The 12,181-nt window shown below is 43.8% G+C and overlaps 1 protein-coding gene across 1 annotated transcript in view; it reads left to right on the top strand.

Moving 5' to 3' along the window:
• CARD8 (caspase recruitment domain family member 8) overlaps window positions 1-12,181 on the top strand; it is a 37,061-nt gene that overhangs the window by 17,054 nt on the left and 7,826 nt on the right. The window contains exons 5-14 of the mRNA XM_032629387.1: window positions 1,232-1,273; window positions 1,609-1,638; window positions 5,029-5,073; window positions 5,556-5,603; window positions 5,762-5,808; window positions 5,905-5,954; window positions 6,245-6,462; window positions 6,575-6,825; window positions 9,121-9,255; window positions 11,916-12,054. Of these exons, the coding sequence (XP_032485278.1) occupies window positions 1,232-1,273; window positions 1,609-1,638; window positions 5,029-5,073; window positions 5,556-5,603; window positions 5,762-5,808; window positions 5,905-5,954; window positions 6,245-6,462; window positions 6,575-6,825; window positions 9,121-9,255; window positions 11,916-12,054 (1,005 nt within the window). The remainder of the gene's footprint in view (window positions 1-1,231; window positions 1,274-1,608; window positions 1,639-5,028; window positions 5,074-5,555; window positions 5,604-5,761; window positions 5,809-5,904; window positions 5,955-6,244; window positions 6,463-6,574; window positions 6,826-9,120; window positions 9,256-11,915; window positions 12,055-12,181) is intronic.

The following is a 12,181-nucleotide window of genomic DNA, read 5'->3' as shown; positions in this document are numbered from 1 at the left end:
GGTGAGAGTTAATGTGTAAATATACGTAAAGCCCTTACGTAAATATATGTAAATATATGCAAAGTGAGTAAATAAATGTAAATGAGTGAATACATGTAAATGAGTAAGTATATGCACAGTGCCTGGCACGTAGTGAACACTCCAAAAAGCTGCTCTTAGCTGCTGTATTATCGTTCTCATCTTTATTCTCAAATCTTTCCATTTCTCCATGGAACTATTGTCCGTCCTCGGTTTTGGTTGTCAGTAGTTGTGTGTAGGGAGGGAAGATTTGAGAATAATATTAATAGCTTTCCGTGTATTTGCTCAGGGGATCCTGGGCCTGCGTGGGGGGCGAAGCAGGACGGCAGTCGAGGGGAGGGAATGGAGGGGGTGCACTTGGCCAAGCAGATTCTGCCTGGGCGCTCATCTGGTCAGCCAGGGGAGGCCCAGCGTGCGCCTGGAGGTTGAGGTCAGATCCAGATTTGGGAGTAGGTGGCCAGCCCTCTTGGGGCTCTTGAGGTGGAAAGAAGGCTGGAAGTGGGGAGTGTGGGTGGAGTGTGGAGCGGAGCAGAAGGCAAATGGAGGACACACGGAGAGGCAGGTGGAGAACCAGGACAGACGGGAGGGCTGTGCGGGCAGGACGGGGTGGTAGGGGTCACGTCTACCCGTGGGAGTCATGGGTCTGGGGCTTAGTGGGCCTTTGGGGACATCAGGGAAAGGATTCCAAACTAGTTGTAGGAACAGAAGCCTGACTGCCTTGGACGGAGGCGCCGAGTTCGGCGTGAGAAAGGGGAGGGAGTATTCTTGGGGACCGCTCTTTCCAGAAGTAGTTGAACAGTATAGACTGTTTGTCCTATGCTTCAGGGAAATGGCATTTACACTACAGTATTCTGCACTGTTGTGTCATTGAACTTTTTGCATGGAGCCTTCTAGACGTACGAGTGCGGGTCCAAGACGGGAGCAGCGAGAGCAGGTCAGGCTGGGTGGGACTTGGGTGACACCCAAATAAAGTGATTATTGCAGCCAGAGTGTGATTTGAGCTCATATTTAAGCCATTAAAGTATGTTTTATCCAGCTCCAAAGAAAGATAAGCCTTCTTTTATGTAAACCACACTAGTTTGGGACTTAGTGAGAATGGATGAAAAGAAGAAATTAGGTGAGTTTGGATCTGTTTTATTATATGTATAATTAAAAAAAAATAGTTCCTACTTTTATTCATTGTGTGCTTCTCCTGGCATATGCTTTTTTTTAGGTGAGGACAGCAGTTCTGAGAGCAGTTCTGAAAGTGAATCTGGTGAGTTATCTGTGTATGTGTTTCTTTAATTACAGAATTCTAGTTAAACATAGACACCTTTATTTTTATTTTAAAGTACTGCCCAGATCACTTACATTGCTTGAGGACATAATAATTACTAGTGTCTTTTTTGTGAAGTACTGAAAAAGTACTCACATGGTAAATAATTGCTAGTTGGCAAGCAAAGTGGCAAAACAGGATGAGCTGAAAAAGAAAGACAGGAAATGGTTGCTATTGGTGAGAGGCAAACATTTTACCTATTCTCCCATTAGCCTGTGTTTTTTCTTAGTTGTCGTATGAATCTGATTTAGACATTTTTTTTTTTTTTTTTGTAGATAACGAGACGCCAAAACCAGAAAAAACAAGTGAGTATATCCTTCCTTCCTCTGACTTTCTTTTTTGTTGTTGAAAGGAAGAAAGACGGATAGGCTTTGAGATGTTTAAGTTGCAAGTTGCTTGTTCGTGATCTTTTCCTGTGTAAAATTGGGTTCAACATTGGGAAACGAATAAGCATTTTGAAAATTTGAGCTCAGTAGACTTGGAATACAAGGGATGTATTCCTGGTCTGCATTGATGCCAAGACTCTGCATGTGTGGTTCTGCCCTCACGGTTCCCAGAGAAGAAGAGATTGAGGGACTGGCTGAAATCTGCATTGTCGCCGCAGCGGCCTTGGCTTCCTTCCGAGGTGGTCGCCGCCCACAGTTTATCACAGGGTAAACTGTTTGCTGCTGAAAATGTTGTACATTTGTGGTTTAAAGTTTCTGGCTTGGTCTTCTGGCTGTTTGTGAACAACTTGGGTATGAAACCACTGTAAAGACGTAGATTCTAAATATAAAATTTGGTTTCGATCTAAAGTTTTGTGAAAGACTTAGGAAAAAAATGTTGCATGACTAAGCTTATATTCTAACTGATTTTGTTTTACTGCAGGATTTTTTTCCCCCAGTTCTTAGAATATAATCTGCTATGAACACAAATACTATAGCAAGGCAGTCAGAGGGCTCCTTTGTAATATTTTTAAATTAATGAAGTCTCTTCACTCAGAAGTCCTTCTGTCTTTAATCTAATTCTCTCTGCGGTTTCCCAGTGGAAAACCCGTGAAGGTAATTGTAAGCTCCTTACGATCACATTATGTATTGATAAGAACCTGTAATTATTTCTGTATCACACTCGTGGAGTAGATGTCACATTCTGATACCCATAAGGAAAGAATGTGTACCAGCCCTCCTACTTCCAATCCCCTTTATACATTATAAGGACTATTTCATCCTGCAAAATGCGGTCAGAAGTCTAGCCTCCAGTAGATTGGATTAGGATAGAAATGAAGTCAGAAAGCTGTGTATTGGGATCCGGTCTTTGTTGTCCCTGGTTAATAATTGAGTAAATGGCCATAGGGACACAGAGTCCAGAGGCAGGGCCCTCAGAGTCCTGGAAGCCAGGCCTGGACCAGGGCCTCACCAGGGTGGCAACCAGGTGGAAGACATTTGAGTCAGAGAGGCTCGAGATAGGCTCATGTTTGGGTGGGAGGGCACGGTCAGTGCGGTCAGACAGGGCATGTGTGGGTCAGGGAGCTGCTGGACCTGGCCCTTGGCCAAATTAGACTCCTGGATGTCTTTGGCACTGAAAGTGGGTGGGCTAAGGATGCTTGTCTCTGGAGCCCCGAGGCTATCCACGGGGCCCTGCCTTCCCCCCAAGTTTATTCTCTTTGTTAAAAGACCTTTTATCCTCCACCCTGGGGAGAAATCAAAGAGACCCCCCCCCCACCCCATTCACCTCCATTCTCAGGTCAAGTGGAAGGACCCGGCAGGCTGCCCTGGGATGCTTACTTTTCTGTGGGCTGGCTGGTGATGCAGGCCCACCCATCATCCTCGTGATTGGATATGTCTTCCACTCATAGGCATGAGCTCTGAGGTCACCTGTGTCGTCTGGATTAAAGAGAAGCTGTGGTTTATGTGTTGGAGAGAATTGCATCAATTTCTCTGCTTTGCCTGGTGGAAGACTCAGTTTGCTGGGTGGTTAGGATTCTCTAACCTCTTTTCTTTTCTCTGCTCCCAAGGCAGATAGGTAGAAACAAAAACATGAGATGTGGATGAAATGCAGTGTAGATCAGCAGTCTCCAACCTTTTTGGCACCAGGGACCAGTTTCATGGAAGATGGTTTTTCCATGGACCCGGGTCAGGGGGGTGTGGATATGGCTCAGGCGGTAATGCAAGTGATGGGGAGCCCCAGAGGAAGCTTCACTCGCTCGCCCGCCCGCCACTCACCTCCTGCTGTGAGGCCTGGTTCCTAACGGGAACCAGGGGTTGCGGACCCCGGGTATAGATGATAGCCGCTAAATAATTTAGAATTTTGTGATGGTTTTTAGGATAGTGGCTGTGGAAATACGATTGAAGAATTTTGTGGTGCAGGACTTAGGTCAGTATTTAAGAACCTTTGGATCTATAGTATTCTGAGTCCAGAATTCTGAATACTTTTAGTCTCTAGTTTCTAGTTCATCTTAATGCTGTTTTTTTAAAGCTGGTTCTGTCTTGCAACTCCTGGTTCCTGTATAATGAATGCCCTGATAGCAAGCAGCTTGTGTGGCCAGGGCTGGAGCAGCGTCCTGGGGAGAGTCCACACCTTCTGGGCATTGGTGGTGGCCTAGGACCTTCCACATGTGGTGAAGATGCCTGTCTTACCCATGGGCTCACCCTTCCAAAGCTTGTTCAGATCTTTAAAATATAAAACCAAGCATTCAACATATTGGGTCTTACCCCAAGTGAAGAGTTATTGTCTACTTTAGAATTCTTTAATTTTTTAATGAGTTCCACCCATTGCCCTAGCAAAATAATAGTTAATAACAGTTAGCTAGCACTCACTGAGTGCTTGCCGAGTGCCAGGTGTAATACCTACCTGTAATTTTATTTTCTGTCTTTCTGGGGGCGGTATTATGTTAATCCTCATTTAACAGATGAGGAAAGTAATGGACAGAGAGATTTAGTGCATAACTAGAGTGCCCAAAAAGCTCACGCAACTAGCGGCCGGTGTAGATAATAGGAAAATTCACCACTGTTCCCTTTCGTAATACATTTTTGTATTCTGGAGTTCTAGTCAATCAGAAAGTGAGCACTTACCAGGCCCTGGGGTTACAATCCTCATGAGGCTTACATTCTAGTGGGGAGAGAGACAGGAAGCAGAAACACTGAACTGTATAGTGTGCAAGGTGTCAGGGAGGCCCTGCTTTGGTCGGGGTGGGGGCATCAAGAAAGCCTCTCTGATAAGGCGACATTTGAACAGAGACTGCAAGGATGTAAGGGGGCGAGCAGCATGAATATCTGTTCTAGGAGATAGTAAGTGTGCAAAGGCCCTGAGGCAGGAGCGTGCTTTGGTGTGGAGAGTAGCTCAGAGTGACCGGAGGGCAGTAAGCGTGGGGAGGCTGATAGAAGCTGAAAGTAGTGGGGAGCCGATGGAAGGAGTCTACATGCTAAATCAGAGACGCTTACAAGACAGTTCCAGTTTAAATATGCCTAAAATCAGACGTCAACTCCTCTCTTACTTCCAAGCTTATCTTGAACTCTGTACCAGCCTGAAGGGCTGATGCCAGTCAAGCCCTACCTTGGGGATAATGACTCCAGCTTAGTTCCCGACTCCTGGCCACCGTGAAGGGCTCTTCACTGGGGGCTGCGGCTGTCCAGCTGAGACGCTGGCCTAGGTGAGGAGTAACGAGTGAAGAGCTCGTCCATGACCACCTGTGCCTCGGTCCTTTCTTGTCTCCACAGATGGGGAGCTAAGAGAATCTTCCACCGAGGAAGCGTCTAATCAGGGTAAGAGCGAGGCAGTGCCCTTGCCCTCTCGTTTTCTCTAATTCATCCCGTTCTCCCTGTGCCTGTGGTGTGAGAGGAGGATTCTGAGAGCTGTTGCTTCTGTTCCAGAAGATCAGCTAAAGACTTAATGTGCCAAAACGGGGTGCATGGAGACTTAAGAGTCGCTTTCAAGCTCGTTTTCATGCCTTTAGACCTACAGCGGGACTCACAAGCATGATGCGTCATGTGGCGCTGAATCCACTCGCGGAGATGTTGAATGTATGTTTAAAGTTCCCGTTGGGAACATATGTATATGTATAGCTGATTCACTTTGTTACAAAGCAGAAACTAACACACCATTGTAAAGCAATTATACCCCAATAAAGATGTTTAAAAAATAAATAAATAAAGTTCCCGTTGGTTGTGAAGCTGGAGATGGGGGTTTGAGTGATTTACGCTGTGACTGACTTACGCCAATACATGTGTGACCATATCTTTTACAGTTGAAGAATGGGAGGGTAAAGAGTTGCCCACAGACCATTTTAATTCAGGTATGAATTGATGTTTTCCAAAATATTCGCATTATTGCTGAGGGACCTGTACCTTTGAATTTTGTAATCTGGTCATATCTTATATATTTATTAAAACAATTTTTGTCTGAAAATGCCAGTCACATTCCTATAAGCAAAACTTTTTCTCTGTCATTTAGAATTTAATGAAATCCAATCTCACTGTGAACACTGTAATGCCGAAAATGTAAGTAACTTTTAATTATGAAGGGATGATTCTTTAATTTGCTTTATTTAAGAAAACAGCATTTACTTATAGGTTATATATGTGCTTTTCCTCCAGAAACACAATGAACTAGTGACCCCCAGGCTCCTTTCCCGGGGACAGTTTTTGTAAGTAATTGTGAATGCAGAAGACATAGCTTCAGTAATTTAACTTTCTACATAATTATAACCCCAAGTAGGGGAAACACAAAAAGCATAACTAACTTTACACATTTTATGTAATTACTTGGATTGTTTTCTTTGATAATGGTGCTGCTTCAGAATGTTATAGCGTTCGTTCCCTTAGTGCTTTTGAGTGAAATTAAAAACAAAAAATGAATTGAAAAAAAATAATTTTCAGAGGTCTTCTCCTAACCAAACATCAGGACTAAACAGATGTTCTTATCTATCCAATGCAGACTGAAGGTGGACACAGAGGGAACTTACCAGTGCACGGAGACTGGTCTGATATTTGAGGTTAACAGAAAAGTTGACATCAAGTATTGCGTCCTGTCCTGGAGCAAATACGCGGACCTGGTTGTGAAGCCCTGGGTTGTCGGTGGACCCTTGTTTGATGTTAAATGTGACCCAACCTGCCTTACCTCCATTCATTTTCCACATTCCCTCTGCTTGGGTCGTAAGTACTCGTTTGCTAAAAGTTTAGTTGATGTGTGCAGTGCACATGTGTGAGAGTATGTGTGTAGCCCATACAGTACCTGGAATACTGATTCACCTTCATGTGTTAACAGACTGCGATGCCAACATGATGTTCAAAGTCTTACATGTTAAAAGTACTGGGGCCTCGTTAGAATATACTGTGGACCATTCTGCAACCCACGTCAAATGGCACGTGAGCTCTCTTTCTCCTGTGGGACCCGTTATTCAAAGCGAAGAAACAGTATTCCACCACGGGGCTGTGATCCTGTACAAAGCCATCGACCATAACCCATCCTTGTCTTTTCGAGTGTACATAGCAACCAATAATGAGTCCTTCATCAAGGTAAATCAATGAAAGTGAATACTAAGTGTTGAATACTTTGTGTTCAGACTTCACATGACATCTGGGTGGGTCCCGTCCCTGTTGATTTAAGCGTCACCCACAGCGGGTCTGATTTGGTGCTCGCCCACAGAGGTCATCAGGTCAGTGCCTAGGTGCACGCCAAGTCCTCAGATCCACGGAGTACAGGTGTTTATACATGTAAACAGTGTCGTGAAGATAAGAGATAGGAAAATAGCGCTCCAGAGGTGGGGATGGCACAGACAGGCCGGCCTGGCCTTGGAGAGGGTTGCCTGGTGGGCAGCCTAGGCCATCTGTTCTCTACTCCTTGCTGCTAAACATGTGGTCTGGGGACCAGGGGGCCAGGGGACATGGAGACCAGCAGTGGCTGGCTGACATTAGCAGGGAGTTCGTTAAAATGCAAAGTCTCAGCCCCACCCAGGCCTGCAGACTCAGAGCCTGCACTGGTCAACATTCCCAGGTGATTGGGACGTTAGAGTTGGAGAAGCACCCGCTCTGGATACACTGGGGAGCCGTTTCAGGTCTTTGGGTCAAGTGTAGGGTGACTGAAGGTTTCTCCTTGGCCTAAAGCTCTGTCAGTAAGATGGATCTCTTAGGGTAACTCATTCCAGAGCAATTTTTTGGATAAAAATTGACCTTGGGTTCAACATTCTGGGTTTTGTAGCAGCACATGTTCATGAAGCACCCAATGTGTTTAAGGTAGCATGGCCTGAGGGGAGGGGTGTGGATATTCATAATGGAACCGGTTTTCCAGAACACAGAATAAGGCCATGATGTTTAGCCCATTTTCTGCACTGTAGCTATAACAGAGAATTGAATCTCCTTTCGTAGGCTGACTCACTGTCAATACAGTTATAATGACTTAGAGGCGGACGGAGCACTGAAATATAGTAGATAAAGCAGTGACTCAAAATTATACTTCCAGATTCAAAATTAGGGTTTAACAGAATTGGAAAAAAATAAGCATTAGAGCTATAATAAAGTGTACTCATTTATGAGTTATAATTTGAGTTATAGAATTTATATCAAACTACCTAGTCCCAGTGGTTTTAGGTTGTAATATTTCCAAGCTTTAAAATATTATACTGATTTTAATTAGCAATACGTATTAAAGTATAAAAACTTGATTAAGTAATAGGTTCTTAGTTTCCTCCTAAGCAAGTAGAATATGCTTCCTGTGGTCCCCTTAAAGATAATACTTTCCGTTGGGAAAATAGTCTTTAAAACGGTATAAAAATAATCACATCTAAAGTATAATTAGTATAGCACAGGGCACTCTGCTCAGTGTTATATGGCAGCCTGGACGGGAGGGAGTCTGGGGGAGAATGGCTACATGTGCATGTATGGCTGAGTCACTTTGCTGTGCACCTGAAACGTTCACCACATTGTTCATCAGCTATACTCCAATGTAAAATAAAAAGTTAAAAAATGTATAGTTAGCATTAGATTTGGAATAAGTACTATTATTTGATGAGCTTTATATTTTTTTAAAGTAAAATCAATTAATTAAAAGAGTGTTATCCCACACTTCCTGGGAAGCTGGGGTAGGGAGCTGATTGTATCAGCAAATGTAGAGAAGGATGCCCCCAGAACAATGGGGAGTGTGGCATGCATAAGGCAGGATGTCCTTCCTGGCTGGTGTTTTATTTTTACACCTTTCTTCTTGGGTTGATTTTTTTCCTACGTAGGAAAAGATTTCCTTGAACTCTGCCTCAGGAAACCTAAATTTCATGTTCGGCTGTACAGCTGCTTTACCAAGGGAGCTTGGGCCAAAGGTTACATTAACCTCTTGGGGGCATTCGAACATTACATGTAAAGTCAGTGTCCGCTCTAGGGCCATGTCGAAGGGATAGTTGTGAAAATAAGGATGGAAACAAACTCTGAGTAGGCTGGAACCATGTACAGTAAAAGAGTTGCTTTCTGTTCACACGATGGGCATGTAGTTAGTAATACAAATGTGTAGTGCGAGTGCTAATTTAATTTTCTCAGATTCTTCAGAAGCAGATTTTTTGGTGCCACACAGGGTATAAGTGTTGCTTTTGGCTGTAGTGCTTTCGCAGGAAGATGTTTGGCGATCTGGGTGCCGGAAGTGCAGATCAAAGGCGACTCAGCCTCTGTGGCTTTTTTCCCTTGTGAGCACTGTGAAAGCTACTCTCCCGCTGTCGTTCTGTAGGAGGAAGTGAAGATAATGCAGCTGGCATATGCACAGCCTGGCTCTTAGGTCTCTGACAGTTGTTGCTGATGGATTTCGAAACTAAAACCCATTTCCTCCTTTAGGATATTTCCAAGTCTGTAAAGCACTCCTCTAAGAAATTCATGAAAATCGACAAGCCTCCCGTTTGCCAGAAGTTGTTGCAGAATGGGAAGAAGTACAGGCTGATCAGTGATCCAGAAGCTGAAATCACCCCCGAGGTAGGTATTTTAAAAACCACCTTGGAGTAGTAGCAAGGGTGTATATTTCTTAGATACGGTGTTTTGAAGATATTCAAAATAATGCATTTTGTTTTCCTTTTTTATTTCCCAGTTTCTAAGAAGGCGGTTGTTTTGCTAAACTTGTTGTTTATTCCAAAAATGCAGTTGAATTTCAGGATTTATCTGAAGTCATTGGAAAAATAGACTATCCAATCTCTTTCCCTTTAGAAAGGTTTTAAATGTTCTTGCATTTTAAATTAAATTCTTCAAACAATGTTAGCAAGGGATATTGGGCTTTTCTTACTGGAAGGCATTTGAAAAATAGTTATGAGGACAAATTGTTGTTAGATTTGAACTATTCACTGTACACACCATGACATTTGTAAGTGATCTTGGTTTCTCGGAAATGACTTAGTTTATTTTTAAAACTTATTTTCATTATGTGCTCTGAGCATATGCCACAGCTTCTCTAGTCTGGACGTCTGCATGGAAATTCCTTTTGTACACCTCCTTTTGTTTGTTTGTTTGTTTTACAGTTTATGAAAAGTTGAAAACATGTTTTGATTCCATTAAATTAAAATGTGAGCCAAGAGAGCTAATGGCAGTGGTCCATGTTGTACTGTTTTATTATATTATTAGGGGCCTCGTGCCCTGTAGAAGCAGTCAGGTTGGTCAGACAGTCTTCTGTAACCTTCCTTCCTTTCCAGTTTCAAAGCGTCTCTCCACACCCTTTGAACCATTTGAGCCTTACAACAACATGGCTGAGGAAACTAATGTGCAAAGCAGGTGGGCGATCTGCACACACCTGGGCATTGGAGGGCTCACCCAGGGCCCCGACTGCCCTTGGCCTCTCAAGCCACTGTCCCCACACTGGGATCTGAGAGGCTGACTCTCAGCCCTTCTAAGCTGATCAAGCCCTGGCAGATGGTACACCAAAACAATCACGAGAAGCAAACTGCAGCCTTGTCTGGGAAGTGGAATTAAATGAGAAGGGTGTGCTTAGAGCAGTGATTCTTGGCCTTTGCTGCATAGTGAAATTCCCTGAGGAGCTTTAAAAACATCCCGTGGCCTGGGTCCCACCTCCAGAGATGCTGACTTAATTGGTCTGGCAATGGCCTGGGCATTGGGCTTATTAAAGCTCCCAAGGTGACTATAATGTGTTGCCACGTTTAAGAACCACTGGGAGAGGGAATAATACATATTGAATGGATGGACGTGCCCAGCAAGACACCGAGGGGGTCCCAGGAGTTCATTCTTACAAAAGATGTGGATAGCTGGAGGGCTTTAAATAGTCTACGTTCTGTTAACCACATTTCTGGCCGATAAAATGGGGATAATCTCCCAGGATTGCTGTAAGGATCATACCAAGTAATGGTTTGGGAGCACTCTGAAAGTTATCAAACTGTGTAAATATAAGGTGTTCTTATTAGTTTTAGACCGTTAATGATTTGCTTAACTGACATTGATCAGAAGTGCCTATTACCAGTCAGCTTGAGATAAGAATTAAAAAACAAATAAGTCACAGTCTTTTCCCTCAAAGTGAGAGAAATACTCCATTCATGAAAAGAAATAATTTTAGCATAATGTGTTACTATAGAGATGGGTATGAAGTGCAGTGGGTCTCCAGGAATGCTTTTCACATGGGTGATGTTTGTTCTGGGTTTGAAGGGTGAGGGATTCCCCGGAAGAGATGAGCTTTCCGAAGCTCTCCCGGAAAAGGGGCCGCTGGTGTCTAAGTGAGGGGGCGGGGATGTACAGTTGGGCTGGAGGCCCCAGGATGGTTCTGGAGAAGCTGAACGTGGAGGGATTTAGGAGGAGTAGGGCCAGGAGAGGGCGCTGTCTCAGCTTTGTAGGCCCTGGTGACTGACCCTTAGAAGGTTGTGAAGATAATACTAGTGACTTGGAACGGAAAGGGTGGGGGACAGGTTAAGACCATTGGTTTGTGATGGTGATGCCCAGTGCAGGTCACTGATAGTTTTTAAAAGATGTATTTCTCCCGCCAGCCTTGCTAGCCAGCCTGGAGAGCAGCAGAGGAGGTGGAAGGCAGGAGGCAGTCTGTGTAGTGGTTAAGAGCTCACACTCTGGAGTCACGAGGTGTGGATTCAAATTCCAGTTCCGCCACTTCCTAGGTGTGGACCTGGGCAAGTTCATACGCTTCTCTGGGATTCTTTATCCGTAAAATAGCGATACGAGGATTTGTTGGGGGACGGCGGTGTTCAATGAGGACACGTGGACAGAACACTGCACGTAGTTCTGTAAATGCGGAATCAACTGCAGATTGGAGAACGATCTAGGAAAAAGATGGTGAGGAGTTTAAAAGCACCTAGGATAGGGTGGCTGATGGGTGAGCACAGGTGCCATTTGGGAAAGATGAAACGTTGAAATCGGGAAAGGCTTGAAAAGTTACACTTTAGAAAACTAGGGCCACGGGACTAGAAGCTTCAATGAGGTAGAAAAGCAGTTTGGAGTAAGAGTAAGGAGGGATTAGAAGCAGGAGAGTGAGAGGATGTATGATTAAGGAGTGGGATTTCCAAGGTCAAAATTTCAGCATTCAAGCACTAACCCTTCTCATTGCCGTTATTCCTTATCTGACATTTTATGTTGTTAATTAACGCAACTTTTAAATTTCAGAAAAATCACGTTTGTTTGTTTTTTTAAAGGAAATTGAGTTTGTGGATGGTTCACTTTTAAAATTGAAAAGTTATAGTGAAGTGTATTTGGAGCAACCAGTGGAGTTTAAATTACTTTTGGTTGAAATGGATTCCGAGGAAATTGTATGGAAAGCAAAACTGAGAGAGTGTGAGTGTTTTGTATCTTCAATTAAAACTCTGTTTGGGGGTTGAGGGGGCGCAGGTGGCCTGGGTGGAAAAGCAAATAGAGTAGTTGTCTGTCCCATCACTGTAATATTAAAACATTCGATTAAGAG

This window comes from Phocoena sinus, chromosome 4 (assembly GCF_008692025.1).
Source record: "Phocoena sinus isolate mPhoSin1 chromosome 4, mPhoSin1.pri, whole genome shotgun sequence".
NCBI classification, from domain to species: Eukaryota; Metazoa; Chordata; class Mammalia; order Artiodactyla; family Phocoenidae; genus Phocoena; species Phocoena sinus.
The sequence above is the reverse complement of the archived record's forward strand: the minus strand, read 5'-3'. Positions and strand labels throughout refer to the sequence as shown.